The sequence below is a fragment of the Panicum virgatum genome, chromosome 5N (assembly GCF_016808335.1).
Source record: "Panicum virgatum strain AP13 chromosome 5N, P.virgatum_v5, whole genome shotgun sequence".
Lineage (NCBI taxonomy): Eukaryota > Viridiplantae > Streptophyta > Magnoliopsida > Poales > Poaceae > Panicum > Panicum virgatum.
In genome coordinates this window covers 52,758,834-52,780,830 of record NC_053149.1, presented here as the reverse complement: position 1 = coordinate 52,780,830, position 21,997 = coordinate 52,758,834, and the positions used below count along the sequence as shown (strand labels likewise).

General features: G+C 48.5%; 1 protein-coding gene and 1 long non-coding RNA gene across 3 annotated transcripts; one reads left to right on the top strand and one right to left on the bottom strand.

Annotated features, from left to right (window-relative positions):
• Positions 1 to 2,106: 2,106 nt before the first annotated feature.
• Positions 2,107 to 3,794, bottom strand: LOC120675442. 2 transcript variants are annotated; one of them, XR_005675348.1, is made up of 4 exons: positions 3,675 to 3,794; positions 3,077 to 3,560; positions 2,557 to 2,646; positions 2,107 to 2,376 (listed from the first exon to the last, which is right to left on the bottom strand). It is a non-coding gene; the product is annotated as an uncharacterized LOC120675442 (long non-coding RNA). The 2 variants fall into 2 exon arrangements; XR_005675347.1 differs by having other exon boundaries at positions 2,107 to 2,646.
• Positions 3,795 to 4,502: 708 nt separating this feature from the next.
• LOC120675403 (actin cytoskeleton-regulatory complex protein PAN1-like) lies at positions 4,503 to 5,568 on the top strand. The gene has a single exon (XM_039956622.1). It carries the CDS (start codon positions 4,609 to 4,611, stop codon positions 5,263 to 5,265), a length of 657 nt encoding a protein of 218 aa, XP_039812556.1. The 5' UTR covers positions 4,503 to 4,608; the 3' UTR covers positions 5,266 to 5,568.
• Positions 5,569 to 21,997: the final 16,429 nt, after the last annotated feature.

Here is a 21,997-nt window from a genome sequence, read left to right as displayed (position 1 = left end):
CGCAGCGCAACGTCGGGACGGCGCGAGGGTCGCCGACGGGAGGCCGAGACGCGCCGGGATGAGGGTGGTCCGGCGCCGAGATTGGGGGCGCATCTGGGGGATAGGGGAGCGGCGGCGGCCGATGGGACGGCACGAGGGTCGCCGACGGGATTGGGGGCGCGTCTTGGGGAGGAGGGAGCGGCGACGAAAGAAATCTGAGCTGGGCACGGGGATTGGGGGCGCGCCTGGGTGAGGGAGCGGCGGCGGTAGGGATCCGAGCGGAGCAGTTTTGGTGGTGCGGCGCGGGGGGGGGGGGGGCAAGCTGGGCGTCGTGGGTTCCGAGGGTAGGGGGTGGTGGGGGCTGAGCCAAACCGTGGCGGACTGGATGCGGATGACCGGATGGAAAAACCGGGAGCGGTAGGTCGGATGCGCACGGAGGGAGTCTCGGGGATGCGCACGGAGGGAGTCTCGGGGATGCGCACGGAGGGAGTCTCGGGTACTGAATAACCTTATTCCATACCCAAGGTGCTAAATAGACCTACTATATATATATATCTATTGGAAGATTTATTCTTCCCACCATCTTCTAGGGTGCTTTGGTTGAGGAGCGAGATAGAATGGAGCAGTTCCATTCTTGATTTCGAGAATAAGATGGCTCTATACTTTGTGTTTGGATGGAGTGATGGAGCCGCTCCATTTCTTGTTTGGTTGGAGGTATCGGAACGAGAAACGTTATTGCTCTGTTAACCACCGTTACATGGGACCCGTATATCGGTCACCCAATTCTCTCCCTCCCTCCCTCTCTTCTACCAAGCTCGAGCTCCGCCTGTCCTCAGCCATGGCTGCTCCCACGCCGGCACGCCGCGCAGCTGAGCTCCCCCTACCCTCCCCTCTCCCAGCCTTCCTGTCTCGCCCCGAGCTCGGCCGCTGCCAGAGCTCCGCCTCCGCCTGGAGCTGCGCTCGCGTCGAGCTTGGCCGCTGCCGACGCTGCGCCCGCTCCGCCCCTCTGCGCCGAGCTCGGCCTCCGCCCGGGGCTACGCTCGCTCCGCTCTCCCGCCGCGCTCGGCCGCCACCGGTGCTCCGATTCCACTCCAACCGCCTCCGCCCGAGCAGCTTCTCCATGCCGAGCGGCGAGCTCCGCCGGTCCGCCCGCTCCACACCCGCTCCGGCTCCGCCCGAGCCCGGACCTCCATCTGCGGCGGTGGCCGCGCCTCGTTCCTCCACTGCCGCCCCGCCCAATCTTCGTCTGTGGGAGCGACGCTGTCGAAGTGGGATGGCTCGGTTCGATCGATTTTGCTGAACCGAGCCATCCCACATCTGGAGGGATTATTTGCTTCATGGAACGGCTCCATTCCCACGCTCGCGAACCAAACGTAGCACGGAGCGGCTCTATTCCATTCCGCTCCTCAACCAAACACTACCCTAGTGTCTGAGGTGAGGCTCGTGCAACCAATCTGATCTATCGGATCCGCATCCATCCCTTCCCTCAACCCTAATCATAGTAGCTCATACGTCTCCTTCTTTCTACTCCAATGCATCACCGCCACCGCCGCCGCGGTTCCGCCGTCATCGCGCCTCTGTACTGCCGCCGCGTGCCGCCCTTGCGCCTCCCCTTTGCGGGAGGGCCGCCGCTGGAGCTCCGCATGTTGCCGACTGACGAGGTGGGATTCAACATTTTAAAATATTAGTTTAACATTTTCAAAATGCTGGTTTAATATTTTTAGTAAAATATTAAATGGACTATCAGCTGAATCTTGATGGGCTTTCGGATAGAAATTCCCAAAGGAAACGCACCATCGACTGGGATAGAAAAGGGAGCCCGGCCCAGTACACACAGAGGCGCCACGAGTGATGCGTCTAGCTTTGTTTTTTCATTGTGCAAGCGGCCCACCGAAGGCCCTGCAATTATGGATGCAAGCGGGGCGGGTGGCGGCTGCCCGCCCCACGTCCGCATGCGCCGCAAACTCTCCCGCGGGCAGCTGCGGCGGCCCGCATAGCACCGCAAGTTTTTGCGGGCTTTGCGGCAGCCCGCGTAGGCCGCGTCACCTCGAGAACACTGTCCGCACTAGCAAAGCTAGCAGAGCTGACCGTCCGCACTAGCAAACTAGCAGAGCTGACGTTTCCAGATTTTGCAACTAATGTGTAACAAGTCTATAACAACTATATGTTCCAGATTTTGCAACACCATAAATCGAAATCCAAATATGTGTTACAACTATACTTCAGGATCCGATGATGACATCGGCGAGTGCTCGAAAAGACTAAAATGGATTACATTACAGAACCACACTAATCTATTAGCACTGTACTTGGAATCACTTTTTCTCCTCATTTTTTCTTCTACGTGGCTTAGCAATCCTGCTGCTGCAGCTTCTTCGATTGCAGTCTAACATCTACCTGCATTCTCAAAAAAGAACACATCATTAGTGAATTGAAGGAAAAGGTGGTTGTACTTAATAATGGGATCAAATAGTTAGAAATTAATGCAAGTAAAAGATCTAGGGCACCAAAATATGCAGGTAAAGATTTGCCTAGTTTTGTATTGTGCAAATCTGATGACACTAAAGTATGAAATACCATTTTGAAATACCATCTTCAACTAGGCTGCTCTTTCAAGGCTCCTGTTCTTGTGATCTGAAGAAATGCGGTCCAAATGACTCCCTACTACTGCAAATCAATGATCAGCAAACTGGAAGCGAAAATGAGCCCAGTTGGAATACAAGTTTAGGCAACTCCTTGTTCACTAAAGAAAAAGTAAACTGCATGCAAGTTAACTGCTATCAAAACTGTCCACTACATCCAATTTATTTGAAGGCATAGGCAGTTACTAGCCATTCACTGCATGATGTAAAAAGGTTTTCCATACCCAACGGGTAGTTGATACATGCTCAAACCTTCAGTAGCTCTAATTAACTAGCACAAAATCTTTTACTGAAATGTGAAACTTGGTCACAAAGATGTAGTCAAGATGGTTAATTAACAAAGTTTTCAGTACGGATGGTGCATTGCTTGGATTTATTTCTCAGGGTGCACACCTTTTAAGTGGAAAGATTACAGTTTGTAGTCTACTGAAAAGCAATTAAGACAGAAAGATCACCTCAGTTCAAGAATGCAAGCCTTATTTCCCAAAAGCTCTGTGTAAGAGAATTATTGTTGGGCGAGCTAGTTATCTCCGGCCAGTGATCAAGCACATTTGTTTAGGAACATGCATGGACAAGTCAGTATAGTTAGGAATATGAGATTAAGAAGATCTAGGAAGTTGCTGTGCCTGATGTCCAGCTGTGGGAATGGTGGCAGCAGGGGAGGAGCCCTGATGTGCAGGTCGGAGCACCTTTGCCCTCTTGCCAAACTCAGAGCTGACCTTTCGTTTTTTCCCTGTTGTCTAGATTCCTCCCTGTTCTTGACGATGGGGTTCAGGGACCTGGGAAGGGATGGGTGCTGCAACGAAGGTAGGAGTAGTAGGGCCAGGGGAAGCAGCAAGGAGGCCTGGAACCATTCTTTGCGATGGCACACGAGCGGACGGAGACACCATGGATACGCCTCCTACACAGATACCAATAGATCTTGCGCGCGCTGAGCCGCTGAGGAAGAAGAAAATGGAACAGAACAAATCAAGAATCGTCATGCTCCCTGAGAGTGCCCGCACCATCTCCCGAAGAAAAAATGACCGAGGCGAGGGAGTAAGTATTCCTTACCAACAAATCGAGACGGATCCGGTGCTCGAGTCGCCGCTGGAGTGGACGCTCCGGTGGGTTGGTGGGGGGTGGTGCCGGCGTCGGCGGAGACGGAGCGGAGACGAAGACGAAGAGGTGCCGACGGCTTCGGAGGCGGAGCGGAGTGGCGCCGGCGGCTTCGAAGCCGCCGGCGGAGTGGATCGAGGGGAGATTTTTTTTTAGGGTAGGATCGAGGGGAGATGCCGGATGCGAGCCTTTGGTTTTGCGAGCTACGCGGCACCGCTGGGCATCGCGGCCAGGCCGCGAAGCGCCGCTTCAGCTCTGCGGGCCCATTGGCGGCGTTACGCGGGTATGCGGCGCGGGTCAGCCCAGCGAGCTTGCGGCAGAACCCGCCCCGCTTGCATCCCTACCTGCAATGGCCCAGCAACGTGCGTGCCGATCATGGTGTGCATGTGCCGGCCCCATCCAACTTCGTGATGTGTGTGCATTTCCAAATTCCAACAAACCTTGTTCGGAAAAAAAAAACAAACCAGCCACTTGCGATGCGGACCCACAAGGCGCGAACCGCGCCCACGCGGAAGAAGAATCCGGTGCGTGGCGACGCCGTCCGTGCGCCGTCACCCCCAGGCATCAACTTCCTCACTACGAAACAGCCAGCCTTCAGACTGACACTGGGACCCACCAAGCGAGCTCACCACCGTCGCCGTCACCCACGCGCTCCCATCATACGGTACTGACAGGTGTGGCCGACGCGCGATCTGCGAGACCTACCCCATCTGTCATTGACGTGAGGCGAAACTAGCATTCCAGATATTTCTCAGCCCCCTCACCATTTCAGGAGAGGAGAAAGAAGCATCGCCTTTCTCTCCTTGTCAAATAACCTTTCCAGCCCGCACCCCGCCGCCGCCCCATCAATCGCAAGAGAAATCGCAAGCCCAAAACCCACCACTTACCAATGGAGAACGGCGACGAAACCCTCGCCTCCGCCGCCGCCGCCGCCGCCGCCGCCGCCGCCGCCGAGAAGACGGCGCCCAACGGCGGCGTCGCGAAGGAGGAGGAGGCGGGGGCCGCCGGCACCCACGTCACCGCTAGGTCCTACGCCGCCGTCGCCGCCCACGCCGAGATCGAGGACCTCCGCGCCGCCAAGCTCGACCTCGAGGGGAAGCTCGCCGAGGCCCGCAGGGAGAACGAGGCCAGCGCCGAGGAAGCACACCGCATCGAGGGGATCTTCATGCAGGCCCGGGAGGAGGTCACCATCGCCGAGTTCGCCGCCGCCTCTGCCGAGAAGGAGGCCGTCTCGCTCCGCGCCGAGGTCGAGCGCCTCCATGCCGCCCTCAAGATCGAGAAGGGTGAGCGCGAGGTGGACAAGCGCAGGCACGAGGAGCTCGCCAGGCAGCTGGAGGCCTTCCGCCAGGAGAAGCTCAAGCTCGAGGAGGAGATCAAGACCCTGCAGGCGTCCTCCGCTGCCACCACAATGAAGGAGAGGGAGGCTGCTCCGGCTGAGGCCCCGGAGGAAGTGGAGGGCGTGTGGCAGGCAATGGCGGTGGCCGCGGCTGTTGGCGCCGCCAGCACGGCTGCCTTCGTTCTGATCTTTCTCCGCCTCAAGAGGTAATCTGGTGCTCTGTTGCGCAGGAAGCTTTCGTGGCGATTCTGCTAGAACTGAACTGGGAGTAATGTGACTATGAATAGTTGCTTATTAGCCTACAAAAACATAGGGATCTGGAGGCTGGGTATGTTTGACCGCTGTTTTTCCTCTAGTACCATTCTACGTGCCTTTGGTGGTGTCATAAAATGTTGGTGCAACTGAGGAACAGTGTAAGGTTGGTTATCTTCTCGTTACTGCTATGTCACGGTCGCTTGACTCTGTTTTGATCAAAATGGTTTGTGCTCTGCTGATGAGTGTGCTTAATTTCAATTACTTGATGGCTTGGTAACGCTGTCCCTTCTGATTATAGGTGAAATCATGAAATTACCTCAGCAATTGACATGTGTTGCATCTGATTACTATTGACATGCTTCTTGAGGCTTGTTGGATGGCAGGCTAGTGGTTTCTGGCCGTGATTTCTAATAGTTTTATGTTTTCTTTATCATTTGTGCTCATCTCCTTACACACTTTCTGAGTTTTTAGTGGAATTGCCATTGGTAGGTGGGTGGGTAGCTGTGTTTCCCTTATGCAGAAACATTGTATTTTTTTTATATGGTTTTAAGTGGGCTCATTATCTTCATCGATTTAGAGAACAAAATCTTTGGCAAAAGAAATGATGCGATTGATTATGCTAATCAGTATGTTCTTTTTGCCTTAATAAACTACTAGTGAATGGCCTTGTTTGATTGTGAAGCTTGTATGTTTTTTCTGGTGATGCCGCTGCTTCTAGTGCTGTATTGTGATTGGTATGACTCCTATGAATTAGTTGCTTAGTAATAACCAATAGAAACATAGTGATCTGATATCTGATTACATTTCTTTCCTTCACTAGCATCATTCTTTGTGTTTTTGGTGTGACTAAATTCTTTAGAATCAGTCATAACATGTGACCAAGAAAATTATCATCTTTTCGATTTTGTTACTGCTTCAGCTCTGTTTATCTATTTTATCTGTGGTTTGTAGACGATTGTGCTTGTGTGTTGTATTGTTTCATTATTTGGAGATTTTGTCCCTTTTTAATCTAGTTGTTGACATGATGTCAAAATTTTCCTTGTGATGCAATTAGTTACTGTCCTAGTATGTACTAGCATTTATGCTGCTTTTTGCTGCATGGTTGATGCTGAGTTGGGGAATAGTTACGATCTGCTAATTTTGATCAAGTAGCATGCTGTGTGGAAATTTTAGGTATGAGCAATGTGTATGCCTTGTTTGTTGTTTTGGTCACTCCAAGCTGACAGCTACTATGATATCTTGAATGATTAGATGATGTTGGCAATAGGTGCTATTTCCTTTCAGGAATAATGGCTTTTGATGCTTATTGTTTTTGTTGTTGTTGCATTGCCCATGTATAGGCTTGTAGTTTAAGAGGTATTGGTTTTATTCCTTGATTTTGTAAGCCACATATTTGACAAAAGCGTTTTTCACATTGCGATTGATGGCTACAGATGGTTGTCTTTGTTGGGTCCATAGTTTGTGTGGTTTCTGTTGCTGTTCTCTGCCATCTGCCATCACATCTGATGGTTGAGACATCATGCGGGTTATGGCAATTTGTAAATATATGCGATTTATAGTTGGGTAACTTGGATTTATGATGTGAACGTGATATATAGGCCAGCTTGGGAGGGCTCCTCGGGCAGGCGGAGCCATCCGTCTGAGCATATGGAAAAAGGGCTCCGGCTCTCCTGCACGGGCAGGGCTCCTGCTCGAGCCGCTCGTGGAGCCCTGCCAAAGGGGGGCTGTATTTGGGTTTATGATGTGAAAGGTCACTAGTGTGTTTAACCTCGTAGATCTAACTTGAGTGAGACCATGTTTAGATGCAAATTTCAAAATTTCAAAATTATCTTGCTGTATATGCAAGGAGTATTAAATTCATGCATGTAGTATTAAATTCATGCATCGAGTATTAAATCTAGACAAAATAAAAACTAATTGCATAGTTTGATTGTAAATTACGAGACAAATCTAATTTATAGACGAGTTCTGCAATTAGTTTTGTGATTAATTTATATTTAATACTTCTGTGCAAAGATTCTATTTCAACAACTTTTGAGCATCTAAACAAGCCATGAATATCGTGAGCCTTCTAGAGGGATAAGGTGTCGGAAATTAGATCCATTTCTGCACGTTATGGTTATTTCTGAACAGTATAATGTACTTGGTTTTATCGCCTTCTCCGACATGGCGACATTATTCATCGTTGAGCTCATTTTACCTTGAGGTGAGCCAAAGTGTGATGTGAATGTGATCAGATATGCTTTGTAAGTGAATCATAAATCCTAACTAGTTGGATCCGATGAAACAACGAGATACAAAGAATGATTGCTGCGAGAGTGGGGCAGTGGTTCTTAGTCCTGCAGCATCAGTCCATGCCGCAAAAGCTATTTATTGTGTGTGCTACTTGGATATTTGGCGTCGCAGAAGGGGATCGCTGGAGCCAGGGAGGCCGGTGGAGCGCCATTGGCGAGCTAGGGGGGTTGGGGGGGGGGGGGGAGCGCTCTGGGTGGCGGCAGGAGGCGGTGGAGCATTAGGGTTCTGAGTTGCTAGGTGGGCGGGTTCCATGGCCACCAAATCTAGAGGAGAGGTTGGGGCCGGTCACGGTGGTGGTTCAGCCGGTGGAGGGCGAGATGGCTCGGGAGTGCCGTTGGCCAGGCGGGGCAGGACCTCCGATAGACGGTGGAGGCGAGGAGAAGGTGGTGGTGGTGGTGGACGGGCAGCATGGTGGCGTGCTTGGTTAGCGTCGACGACGGCAATGGAGGTGCCATCGGAGCCGCGGGAGGCGGGGGAGCTTGCTTCTGAGATGGAGGTGGTGAAATCGCTTAAAGCGATAAATAGACGCCACGTCCGTGCCATGCCTCTGGACAATGTCTCATTGTCCTCTGATCCCGGCTCATGTGGAGCACTGTGGAAATGAATCATACCTAATGTTTTAAATAGCGGACAGTTAGCTGTAGTTTTTTAAAATACCGCTATTGTCCACTGTAGCTCACTAAACCCTGAAGAGGTGTCTCTCTGAGACCACTATAGCGCTGTTACATCTCGCTATTTGTTTAAAACACTAATAATACCATTTTTTTTTACGAAAATATGTCTCGGAGTGTTGTGGGCTGGTGGCCTTTCTCCATTTGGTTGTTCAAACGATGTGCGATTGCGGCTGTGGCATTAACTATTTATCTCCAACTGATCGTTTCCCCAGTCAGGTCGTTCGAAAAAAATTTCCCAGTCTAAAATATGAAAGTTTTGCGTCAAACAGGGTCTCTTTGGGTGACACAACCTTGTAATTCAGCCACTATCAAATTACTCTTGCTAATCCAAATTTCCGCTAAGGCCTGGTAGAATTCTGATTATCTGACATTTCTGGCCCCACAACCACATTCCTTAGCGCAAAACCCAAAGAAAACCCCCAGTCAACCTCCAAGCCGGGAGCGCAGAGCCACTCCAAGGGAGAACCCCACCGTCGCGGCGGCGATCGACGCCTTCAATGGCTGCCTCGGCGACGGCGACGCGGTCGACGCGGTGCAGGGCTTGCTCGACCTTGTCCGCGCCAAGATCAATCAGAACACCGCCCGCTATGCCGAGGTGGAAGCCCAGCTCGCGGTCGCTCGCCAGCGCTACGCAGAGGCGCTGCTTGAGGCCTCCTATCCGAGCTGGTTACGCACGGCACAGCATACGTGGAGCTCAAGGACCGCGCCCATAGCCCACCGCGGGGTTTTACATCTCTGCCCATACAATGCCTCGAAAGGCGGCCATTTTGATGCTTTCTTAATAACTATTGTCATAAAAGAATTTTGCGAGAGGTTGGCACTAATCCCATTTTTTGATGTGGCTGGCGATCCAGGGTCGAGGGTCAATTCATCCATTTTTTAGTGGCTGACATGAATTGTTGATGCGTACGACACGATGGGATTGCATTCCTCGTGTGGTTAGGTTTTGCTTGCAAAGATTAAATCGGATCGATTCGCCCCTATTCTCGGATGAGAGCACCTTGATCATTGAGTCACATCATAGTATAATGAGCTAAAATATTGAAAGTAAGAATTCACCGTCAGGAGCTTTCTGGCAAAATAAATCCACCAGCCAAAAACCTTGCATACTAGGAGTCGACTAAGTGTATACTGTTAGTTGCGTAAGTCTTGCTGAGCATTAGTTGCTCAGGGTTTGTTGCTCAAATTATTTCAGATTCCGATAATGTAGATTTCTGTCCTTGCTGCGCTAAGTTCGTTCGACTTGATGCGGATGGTTGGGAAGTTGTCGAGCCCGACGCTTAACCGCTGGATAATCTCAGGTTGTACACCCACGTGCGATCTTTCGTTTGTGCCTCTTTTATCGCAGTTGTTGGGTTTTCTTATGTCAAACTTTTACCTAAATTTCTGTTGGACTTGTAAATTATTTATGTATTGTAAGGACTTGGATTGTAAAATTATTTATTGTAAGAACTCTGATATTTTTGCACTGTCTATGCTCACCTTCATGTGGTACTACTGGTGTTTGTTTCGATCAGTACATTAGTTAGGGGTGGGTTGTCAAACTAAACCATTAAGTTAATGTGCCTGATGTGTTCAAATAATAACTAGTACACTTAATTAGAGTTTTAATTTGACAGTTCTGCTATAGCGGGTGCCGCCGCCGCGGCCGCAGCCGGGCCGCAGGCGGCCATCCCGCCGCTTGCGTCGTCGGCGCCAACCGGCACAGCTATTGATCGACTTCCCGGTGCGATGCGTTCCGCTCCCGCACCACCCTTCCCCAGCCCGATTCTAGGGTCGCTTGGCCCCCTCAATGATGAGGGTCTGAGTACGTCCCGTCAGCATCGAGAGGGAGGGTACCCTAGTGGCTGAGGGATGGTGATGCCACAGGTGGATAAGGATGGCAACAGGGTGGGTTCGGATCAGATGGAGTGTCTAGGCACCCAAAACCGAAACCCGAACTTAAAACCTGAACCCGCCCCGAATACTGATTCAGGTGAAAATTGACCCCCGAAACCGAAACCCACGGATACCCGAAACCCGATGGAAAATTCGAAACCCGAAACGCGAAGGGAGAGGCTAGGCGAGGCCGCGAGGGCGAGCTTGCGCATGGAGGGGTGGAGCACGATGTGGCGGCAGGAAGAGAAGTCGCCGACGGCGGTGGGCGCTAGCGCGGAGGAGGGATCCGAGGAGGGGGGGGGCAAGAATTGGCCAAGGGGCGAGGGAGGAGGGGTGGGAGATGGCGTAGTGGTCGGAGACGGAGATTGAGAGTGCGTTGGTGAGTGGGGCGGAGGCGAGGTCCTCCTAGTTAGGGAGGAAGGCTGCTGTACAGGAGTGTCGTGTGTGGCCGCTGTGCGGGGCGGCCCCGCGCCTGCGCTGTGCCTAGGTGCGAGCGTGTGGAGCGCGACTGCTAGGCAAGGCTCGAGTGGCCTTCGGCCCTCCGCCGGGCCGTGCTTGGTGCGTGGCGGGCGGTGCCTGTGCGAGCGGCGGAGCCACCTGAGCGTGAGCAAAATGGGAATGGCCGATGGGTGGATTGGATAGGATGGGTGAGGGTGAGGATAAGATTTTCAGGTTTATATACTTATGGTTACTAGGTGGGCTTCTAGTGGGCTGAATGTTTTGGCAAGACACGACGAGGTCCTACTCATGCGGTGGCTTGACCATGCGGTTGCGGTGAACACACCCACGACCAAGAGGAGCAGCAACAGCATCTTCAAGGCCGGTCTCAACCGTAGCCATGCCGCAAAGATCCAACGTGCATTCCCCACTAGGAAGCTTGCTTCCAGTTGCATAGATTCACTACTGCAGTTGTCAAGATAACGACTAGACATCGTCTGGCGCCCGACATCTCGGTTGTTTATCCCTTGAGTAGTCACTTTTGTGTGCTTACGGCCTTGCTACGTCTTGCTCTCTTGTATCCATAGTGGCCTCATGAGTGCTCATAGTGCTTTGTACTAAAACTCTTTCTACTTAATACAAAGGTGCGCAGCTCTCCTGCAGATGTAAACCTTGGGAATCTGATCTCGTTTGACCGCTATTTGCAAAGTTTGTCATTTGCTCATCTTGAACATTTTTATAATGTTTTTTAGAAGAAATTATTGATATTGTGGATGAAATGGAGTACACATCTGGGAAATGATGGTTTCTGGGAAACGATGGTACCTAGAGATGTATCTCTGACAAGCCCCCGAGCGCTTCGGAGCTGTGCAAGTGTTTGGGTATCGCTACCTCCGGAGGCACCATACCTGGGGGTTATAGGTGCAACGACGACTGCTGCTAACCCATATCTATAACCTTCGGCCCTTCTATTGTTTTCCTATTGATTCACAGGTCGAAGGTCTCCTCCGAAGGCGCATTCCCGCGAGGGTCCGATTGAAGGTCCCCTCACTTCCTATGAGCGAAGGTCGAAGACGCTAAGGACCTTCGATCTCGAGTTGGCGGGACGTAGCCCAAAGAACGAAGCGCCCCCGAGCCTCCAGGAACCTTCGAAGGACCGGCGGAGGCATGCCGATTACGACTCGGAGAAGCTTACGTGACGTGAACGTCTTTTCAACTAAGAAGCGAGAAAAGACTAGTTAGGGGCTCGGAAAGTGCTGATGTAAGGTGAAAATGCACGGGCAAGAATGTAAATACGCCGCGAGGGTTGGGGGGGTATAAATACCCCCAGCTTTCTCCACTGTAACAACTTTTTGATCATTGAAAGCTCGCTCAGAGTTATAATCTGAAGGTCTTTGAGTACTTTATTTCCCTTGTCTATCTGGTGTCCTGGCAACCTTCGGGTGCGAAGGTCCCAACTGCACGCTTCTGATTACTTCTGGAGTCATCTTCGAGTACACTTTTCTGGCTGCTTCGAGGCTGCGTTGTGCTCCTGCCCGAGTAGATTTCAAGTCTTCAAAAATTTATCTTCTGTATGGGGTGTGATGAAACTCGCACCCCACATGGAGTAGCCCCCGAGCCTTATGTTGAATCGAACAATCGGCGGAGGGCCAAATTAGTCTTGAATCTTCTAGTCTTTATCTTCCAAAAATAAGGCATCGATGTCATGTATACTGTAGGCCCCGAGCCTTGAATCCAAATCCTAAATTTTTACACCTGATCATGTCATGTGTTGTAGAATTTTGTAGAATCTGAATTGGTGGTTAAAATACCGCTCAAAACAGATCTTATCCCAAAGGACCCTTAGGCTGCCGCTGGTTATTTAACTGCACAGTAACCTAGGGTTACATTTTTCACTTTCGGTTTTCACATGAGTCAGCATTCAAGTAGTTTTGCAGTGTGCAGCCCCCAAGCTTATTAGCTAGGTGAGCTATAGAAGCCACGTCGAGTAGTTATTCGTGGCCAGCCCCAAGCCTGGGAGCTAGTGAGGCCATTGGAGATGTGTCCCGAGCGAACTAGCGAGTTGTCGCCGAAGCTCAATCTGAAAAAAGATAATGTATAGATTATGTAGCATAATGCGAAATGCCGAAATTTATTCGGTGATAAAAATAAACATGTTGTGTCGAGCTCTTATTTAGACCATGTTATTTCCCCTAGCAGGTAGCCTATTATGTTTAAGCACCTGATCCCTGATAGTTGTAGCCCATAGCGCAGGGAGCTTGTCACATGCACACGTAGAAACATAGGCGTATAGAAGAGTCAAGGTTTCACGGATTAAAGCGTGTGCTACCTGAGTACTTTAGCAGCCGTTAAGATAAGACAACGGATGCAAAATTAAGAAGTCGGTATTGCAACAAAGGGAATATGTGTTGGCATAAAGTAGTCGGCGAGAGAACGTGTTGCAGCGCGCATGTCCGTACGGTGTAGTCGTTGTGAGCCCGACACAACTCGGTGGACCAAGCATGTGGGTTGTTAGTCAGCAAACCTTAGGAGTAGTCGATCATGGTGTAGCCCCCGAGGGTAATTCCCATCGAGAGGTGTACCCAAAATAGTAGAAGATCCTGTGAGGAACAAATCGGAAAATGTATAAGTGACTAGTCGGAGTTGATTCTGACTAGTTATTGATGGTGCGAGGCCTGATTTCTACTAGAAACGACTAGTTTTCTAGTCGAGATCAGTAGTCGACGCCAGGTCGCCTAGCGTCCTCGCGAAGTCGAAGTAGTTGTCAGCGGATCGCCGAGCGTTCTTGCGAAGTCCAAGTAGCCATCAGCGGATCGACATGCCGATTTGTCGAAGTAGTCGTAGCTGCGACGTAAGCTAGAGTCGAGCTGAGTAGTCGAGGTTGATGTTGACGTTGCTACAGCACAAGCTTGAGTCGAGCCGAGTAGTCGAAGTAGTCATCGGCGGATCACCAAGGGTCCTCGCGAAGTAGAGGTGGTCACAACTTTATCCATACTGGTAGCCCTAGTGGCCTCGTGGGTGTGTAGCAGCATTATTATCCAATTTGCCTGGGATAGATTGTTTGCGTCAACCCAGGCGAAACTAACAAATCCTTTCGGGCATGGCCGCATGGGTCCCGCAGTCCTCCTGATCCCCCTCTCAAATCGGATTTGCCTTTGCCTAGATCCACGAGCCGCACGCAGCTCAGTCTTGGATCCTTCTCACGCCCAGCTCGTATATGAAGTTTCATGGTATCGTGCTGCAATTTACCCTGACGGTGCCGTCTCAATTCAAAGTTGGTCTTTGACAGGAATGTGGAGCACATTGATTTTGTCTTGGCATAGATTCATTAGCTTGGAACTCCTACTCGGTGACATTGATTGTCTCTGACATGCTTCTTGAGCGCATCGAGGATGAGTTTGGTATCGAGAGATGGGACATCGTAGAAAAGAAAAAAAAATCTATGGAGCCGAATGGCTCTGAATACCAATTGTTAGCAGCAGGTAGCCGGGTAAGGATTCAACCAATTATTAATTTCATCCTCCAACTCAATATTATATTTCTCCTTGTAGGTTTAGTCATAGAGCCAAGTATTGGGTGGACCTCTAATGTTGAATTTAGAGGCCACATGTCCTGCATCCACTTGTTTTCGTCCGAACCTTGCAGCATGAAGCGCATCTAGGCCCATAGATGCTTTCGGTAAGTTTTCGTGATTAATGACGACCGTATGCGACTAACGTGTGTTTTGAAGGAAATTATCTTTACAAGTTAAGTCTCATATGAAATGTGAAAGGAGACCCCTCAAAATTCATGTTCCAATGATTCACAGACTCAATTTTTCAAGATCTAGGACTATTCTAGATTCAAGTGTCATAAAGAGATGAAGGGCACTTGTTTTAGTTTGAGTTTTATAGACTTAAGTTAGTGATTGTACTATTAAGAGGGGTTCTCGAGTTAGTAGCTTGACTCGAATCGATTTGGCCTTAGAAATGATGCACATTTGCTCAATTCTACTCAAGACAACTCAGACAAGTCAATGAAACTACTTGGAAGAACAAAAAGTCGAAAAAAGAGTCAATCCCAAATCAGCTCAGCTCAAATCAGAAAAAGGCAGTTGCACCGGTTACACTAGTGGTGGAGCACCGGTGCATCCGAAGGCGACCGGTTGCACCAGTGCCTTTCCTCCGGTCTGACTGGACTCTGCAGCAAGGATCAAAGTGGAGAAATCTCAGTATCACCGGTTACATCGGTGTACCACAAATGAGCACCGGTCTAATCACCGTGGCATCCTTCAGAGAGTATATATTTGGGCGTGAGAAGTGTTCTTCAGCACCGGTTGCACCGGTGGCATGAAATAAAAGCACTGGTGCATGCACTGTACTAATGATCAGAGGCTCTGTTGGCTGAAACTTCAATACTCTTCAGCACCGGTTACACCAGTGCCTCAAAGGAGCTAGCACCGGTGCATCTCTGTCAGACTGTCACAGTGTCAGATTGTCAACGGCTACTATTTGGTTTTAAAGTGACCGGTTACACCGGTGCTACCTCAGCGGTCTAACCGGTGCCTATGACTTTCTGGGTAGTTTGTTCCCAACGGCTAGGGGTGCTTCTCCACTCTATATAAGTCGGCCCTCTGGCTCATTTATGATGCCTTTGATGCATTGAATACCTGAGGCCACCCTAGAGAAGAGAAGTGAAGTGTTTGGAGCCATTGAATGAAGATTTAGTGATTGCAAGTGATTCAAACTTGAAAAAATCAACCATTTCTTGAGTAGCAAGTGTGCTAGTGCTTAGGGCCATCTCAGTGAGGGTCAAGTGAAGACTTGAGAGCTTGTTACTCTTGGTGTTTGACGGCACCTAGACGATCTTGGTGATCGGGTGATTCTTGGTGAGCTCTTGGAGATTGTGGGAGCCCCAAGAGAAGGAGATTGTACATGGTGTGAAGCTCGCCATTCCAGAGATGGAGAAAGAGTATTCTCAGTGAAGACTTGCTTCTTGGTGATGCAAGGGAGCGATACCCTTAGTGGGTGCTCCAACGTGGATTAGAAGGGAGCGTCAACTCCTCGATACCACGAGAAAAAATCCGGTTGTCCCGTGTCCTTCTCTCTCTTATATTTCTAGCATTTCATATATCTTGTGCTTGCTTAGACTCTTGCTTGGTTGCTTTTATCTAGGAGCTTATCATGCTAGTTTGTTTCTTTTGACTAGATTGCATATTTGTTAGTGTGATCAACTCTAAGGAAGATGAACATGTTAGTGTGTTATCCTACCTAGAATGATGATGCTAGTGTGCTCTAGTTGATAGGTTCAACCTTTATAGATTGGGCAACACTAGTCTAGGTTAAGGACTCGATAGAATTTTAAAAATTCCCAATTAAACCACCCCTTCTTGGGCCTCGATCCTTTCAATTGGTATCAGAGCGTAGGCTCTCTTTTAATAGGCTTAAAAACCTAGAGAATGGCCCTGGGGAGTAGTGGACCACCCAAGCTCGATGGGAGAAACTATAGCTATTGGAAAGCTCGCATGACGGGTTACCTTGAGGCTCTCAATCCCCTTGCTTGGGAGGTCACCAACAAAGCCGTTGCCGGTGTTATGGATGAGGACCATACAAAATGGAATGCTAGAGCTAAGAATGTTTTGTTTGATGCTATTAGTGAAGAAATCTTTGCTCGTGTGCATAGCAAGAAAACCGACCATGAAGTTTGGGAAGAGCTTGAGACCATCCATCTTGGGTCTAAGAAGCTCCGTTAAGAGAGATACCAAGTGCTCAAAGAGAAACTCAATGAGTTTAAAATACTTCTTAGTGAATTAGTTGAACAAATATCGGCTAGGTTGAATGTACTTATTGAGGACATTAACACTCTTGAAATTTCTCCTTTGTCCAATAATGACATCATCCGGAAGATCCTCCACTCATTGCACATGCCCAAGTACAACATCATTACATCTTTGCTCTATGAGAAGGATCTTTCTACATTACAAGTCAGTGAAGTCGCTGGAAAAAATTCGGTCTCATGAGATGTTCCTCTTGGGCGAAATTGATCCTCCACAAGCTGAAAGGATCTTTGGATGTCGCCTAGAGGGGGGGGGGGTTGAATAGGCATTCTTAAATTTCTGCAAAATATAGCACTTAAAAACAAAGTCAATACATTGACCGGTCAGACAGACCGGTCCAACACTTAACCGCAGAAACAAAATAGGCAACCGGTCAGACCGGTTGGAGTGACCGGTCAGACCAGTCCTATGCAGAACCTGCCCAATATTAGAGTTTCTCCCCTCTTTTGACTCTAGAACAAATATAACTTGGTGTAGTGTCTCTGTAGGTGATATCAAATATATTTCAAGTCCCTGCACACACAGAAACAACACAACCAACTAGATTGAAGCGGAAGCACAAAGTAAAGCTAGAGAAATGAGTAGTGAGGCAAACCACAAGGAGACACAAGAATTTGTTTCCCGAAGTTCAGATTCACCAAAGTGAATCCTACGTCTCTGTTGAGGAATTCGTTGGGATTGAGTCTCTTGCAACTCGATCCCTTGAGTTGGGTCTTTTTCAACCACTCTTCCTTTCCACTATCTTGATCCTTTCCACCAAGGGGGCAAGATCATGCTCGCACAGACTTGCCGCTGCTCACCACACGGTCGGGAGCTAGCCGGCGATGCCTAGCCGTCTAGGAGGCTCACCTCCAAGAGTAACAAATGCAAATATGAATATTTGACGGAACCAAGAGTGCTCAAGGTATGGTTGCTCTCAGCTGCTCGAAATGCAGCTCTCACAATGGTCACTTTGCTCACACTCACTTAATCTCTCAACGCAATCCAAGGATATGAAATCTAGTTAGCACAACTCACAAAGAGTGTTGGGGAGAGCTAGCTAGTCAATAAAAAGCCTAAAGAAGCTCAGGAATAGCCAAGGAACCGGCAGCCCCCGCAAGAGAGGGCTAAGGGGTATGAATACCCACAACTCAAAAACTAGCCGTTGAGACTGTCAAACCAGACCGGTCAGAACGGTCTGGCTAAAACTAGCCGTTGCTCCCCCTGACCGGTCAGACCGGTCCCCCAGACCGGTCAGGGCCAGAGAACCCCAAACCCCTGTTTATAAGATCCTACTTGATCCATCAAGTCAAGACTTGATCATTCAAGTATTTCTAAGTTAGTTCTCAGAGGTTTTCTCTCAGGATCCTCACTTGGGTGACCTATGAGCACTTTTGACCGAGTCAAATAATCAAGGTTGCATCCCTCTTGATAGTACGGCATATCTATACTCAAGATTAAATATGAAACACAATTCAACCACTTGAGTCTTGAATCACTTCAGTCTTGGCATACTTTGACTTGTCAATCTTGGGATTTCAACATTGCATTCTCTTATCGTGAGCAAATCCATACTTGAGCTAGTGACTTAGGAATTCCAACTCTTAGGAAAATATGTCCATGAATCCAAGTCGCTCCATAATATACTTGATGCATTGCATTGCTTCTCTCAACATAGCTTAGGTATGATACTTTGAAAACCCCACAGATACTAGCAACTTCACCCTAGCTATTCGCACATGGTAAGCCGTCGCTTCACCAATGTTTGCTTAGTCCCTCGCACTAGTCATCTCGGTTGGCTTCTGTTGGCATTTCTTAGCGTCGCCACTAGGAGTGGTTAGTTCCTAGCAACGCCGCCAGAAATGCTGGTGTTGGTATGTCTTAACATTTATAGAAGGATCCGAAAGCGCACGGATATACCGTTGTAGCATTTCACCCGGAAGTATTCAGGATATCGTTATTTATATTTTCCCAAGGGATAGCTAGGTTGTGTAAAGTGTATTTACTTAGTTGCATAACCATGACACGTATGAAGCAAGTTGAAGACCACTGACTATACAGGGGTAAGTGATATATAAATGATAATCAGGGGTAATGTGACACACAGAGAACAGCCAACTCTCATGAATAAAGAATAAACAAGCAATCCTAAGGTTAGTGGGAGCATAGGCACAGATTCCTAGTATACTATTCATGTTAGCGGATAAGTTATTGTTAGCCAAATTGCTTAGAGCTGCAGGTGCCGAGAAATTAGGGACATCAAGGAGAATGACCCACACTGGAGAACATCCAGTCCTGTTTCATCTTTGCATGAACTCCTACACAGTACCCGAACGTCGGGGAGTGCGCTAACCGAGAAGCAGCTTCCCGGCAGACCGACAGGGCTGTCACCACTTGCGGTCTACCCGAGTCACACCGTAGAGCACTGTCATATCCGAAGGATCCCGCATTCCCGGGCACCATGCCCGCATATGAGGTCACTACCCTAGCACCCCCGGGTCCCCCACCCTTCGGATGGACAGGTAAGATGCTAAGGCAAGCCCGAAAGCACAACGAACCGATATCCTTACCCAGATCATCTGGTCTAAGCATGCAACTAGAATAACTTGGTAAAGCACTGATCAAGGCTAAGCAAGCTACGTGCATAGCAAGATAACCAAGAACGAACACAATATGAATAGCATAAAGAAAGTCGGAATATAAAGCCATACCAGAGGCCGTGGATTGCTCGCCGACCCCGAGGACGACTGGATTCGCTAAGGAGATGAAGTACTAGCCTAGCTCCACTACCCTAAGGAGTACAAGTCACAAGAGAGTGTAGAGAGAGAGGCCTTCAAGTGGTGTGTGTGTGTGTAAGAGTGGTGGGAGGCCCCCTATATAGTGCTTGAGGTCGGTTCCCGCCAAATCTATACATGGAAACATGCCTAACCGACCTCTAGAGGATAGGATCAAGCTTCCCGCTAAAACTCAGCCTCAGTGGCTGCCAGGTGGGTCGGCCGACCCCCCCTTGGCGCCATTTGCCACCGACCTTCTCTGGTACACTGCCTGGTGGGTTCTGATGTTAGATGGTCGGTGCCGAGGCTTGGTTGGTCGGTTTGGTCTAGTTTGTGGGCCTCCTTTGCTCATGTTATGCAGGACACGATCGTCTGTGGCTTCTGTCTGCGTATTCGTCGTGTTTTCGTCTTATTCCGGTCTTGTGCTCCTGAAATCATAGATTCTCGAAAACAATTGTGGATCTAGGTTAGTGATACAAATATGCGAGTAAGAGGTATAGTTTTCCTTCTTTAATAAGAATAGTTGATGGTCATATTTCGTACTTAACGACCGTCAACAACACCCCCAAGCTAGCCTTTTGCTCGTCCTTGAGCAAAACAAGGCGCTCGTTGTTGATCAGGAGTTGCTACAATATTGAATTTCCAACTCATACTTAGGCACAACCGAATGCTTCTTACCTTGATTTTGAATAAGTTGGCCTTTTGTTCTTACCTCTTACCTTACTCCTGTGGAGCTTATAGCTTCACCTCATCTTTGGCGGTTGAGAGTCAGAACGATATTATAAAGTGCTCGTATTTCTTTCTCTTTAGCTCAACCGTCAATCCGGAGGTTTTGTAAAGTTTTTCAAAAGAAGTTTATAAAGTTCCTCGGATGATCTCTCGGATCGCTTAATGTGTATAATTCCTCACCAAGGCTTTTTATTCTGCCTTTCTTCCTCAACCTATTTCTAATGACTATTTTTGTGGAGCTGTAGGTATGGAGGATTTGAAGGCATACCTGCTTCTCATATTTTGCTAAGTCAAAGACCGGATCCAAAGAAGAAACAAGTCATGAACCTTGATCAAGATGTGCAAGTGTGTGGACATTTTTGGTGGATGGTGTATGAACTCCTTTGTATGCACCATCTCTCTCTTCTTTTTGGATCAGGGGCTATCTCTTTTTTTTTGACATGCCTAAGCATGTGGCATACCTTCTTTGGGTATGCATCTTTTATTTTATTTTCTTTTTTTTGACATGCCGAAGCATGTGGCATACCTTCTTTGGGTATGCGTCTTTTATTTTCTCATAGCCCCATATCCTTGACATATTTTTGAGAGAGAGGTGTCATACATGGACTTGGAGTTTTATTTTGTGGATGGATGAAATTTTGCTCACTTCTAGTGTAGAAGCTTATGTGGTGGAAATATGTACGTGATCTTGATCATGTGAGTATGAAATGAATCTCACTAAGGGTCACAACAATTTGACAAAGCTCAATGAGATAGCAAGTTGCATATGTGGAAGGTTTTGCAATGAAAAACAACATATGGCTTTGGATAGGAATTTCATATCATCGAGGAACTTTTATTATATTTTTGTGTTTTCAAATTAAATACTCCGGATGTCAAGTATCACATAAGAGAGGATCATAGCAACTCTACTTAACTATATCATAGCTCACAACAACTTAGATTTGGATCATGCTTTCCGCTACCCACAAGTTTCAAGTTTAAGGTTTGAACATTTTAGGCCACCAAACCCAAAACTAGGTAGAGCATAAAGTTGTAATTAAGCATATGAAGGAATTTAATAGAGCAACTATTCATCATCTCAACAAGGAAAACTTACACCATGCTTACTACACATATTAAAAGAAAATATTTTTTTGTAGGTTTTGCAAATTTTTATTTGTTTTTAGTTATGCAAATTTTTATGGATTTTCTGATTTTGCAAATTTTATGGGTTCCATGCAAGGTTATGAAAGCAGTAAAGATAAATGATACAAGTTACCACTCGTGGGGGGTCCTTCCCCAAGCTAGCTTCAGGCTCACTACGGCTGGTCGGGGTTGAAACCCGTCCAGCGGCAGTATGCCCTCCACTCCTCCTGTCGCTGCAACTGCAACTGCTCCATGTCGTGGATTATTTCGCCAGTGTGACGCTGCCATGCTTGGGTATTGTCGATGTGTTGGTTCAGCGTCTCTTGTATGTTGTCACCCTGCACCCGCAGCTCACCTAGCTGCTGGGTGATGGCACCGAAACCTCGGGACGAAGATGTCCGTCTGATGAGGTTCGGGGCTCCACCGGAGCTGGAACTGGTGGACCGGCGGCCTGGTGCCTGACTTGTCCACTCCTCAGTGCTGGCACTGTGCCATGACGAACCACAGGCCTCATGCTGATATGAGTGATGTGGCTGCTGAGGCGGTGGTGTCGGCTCTGCCTCCCTTCTGGTCCTGCTTCTTGTCATCCTGCCAGGCAAACCAGAAGATCTATGCCTACGACCCCCTTCTTGTGGAACGAGAGGGATGGTTAGCGAATGGCAATTATACAAATGGAACTCCGCATTGGGCAGCGTAATCTCATTTGTATACCCCAAGTAGAAGAAGATCAAAGAATCATTCGGGCCTTTCTTGAGTGTGTGACCTTGGATCAAATAAGCCTCATCGATATACGCACAGTTGCCCTCAATGAAAGGAATAGAATTCCCCTCTAAGGCACCAATACTTGTAGCGATACGAGTAATCAAAGAAGTGCACTCAATAGGACCCGTCATCTTAAAATTCATAAGCCATTGCTTAACAAAAGCTTGCACAGGGGAAATTTTGATCTTGTTGACCATGGCATGAAGAATGAGTAA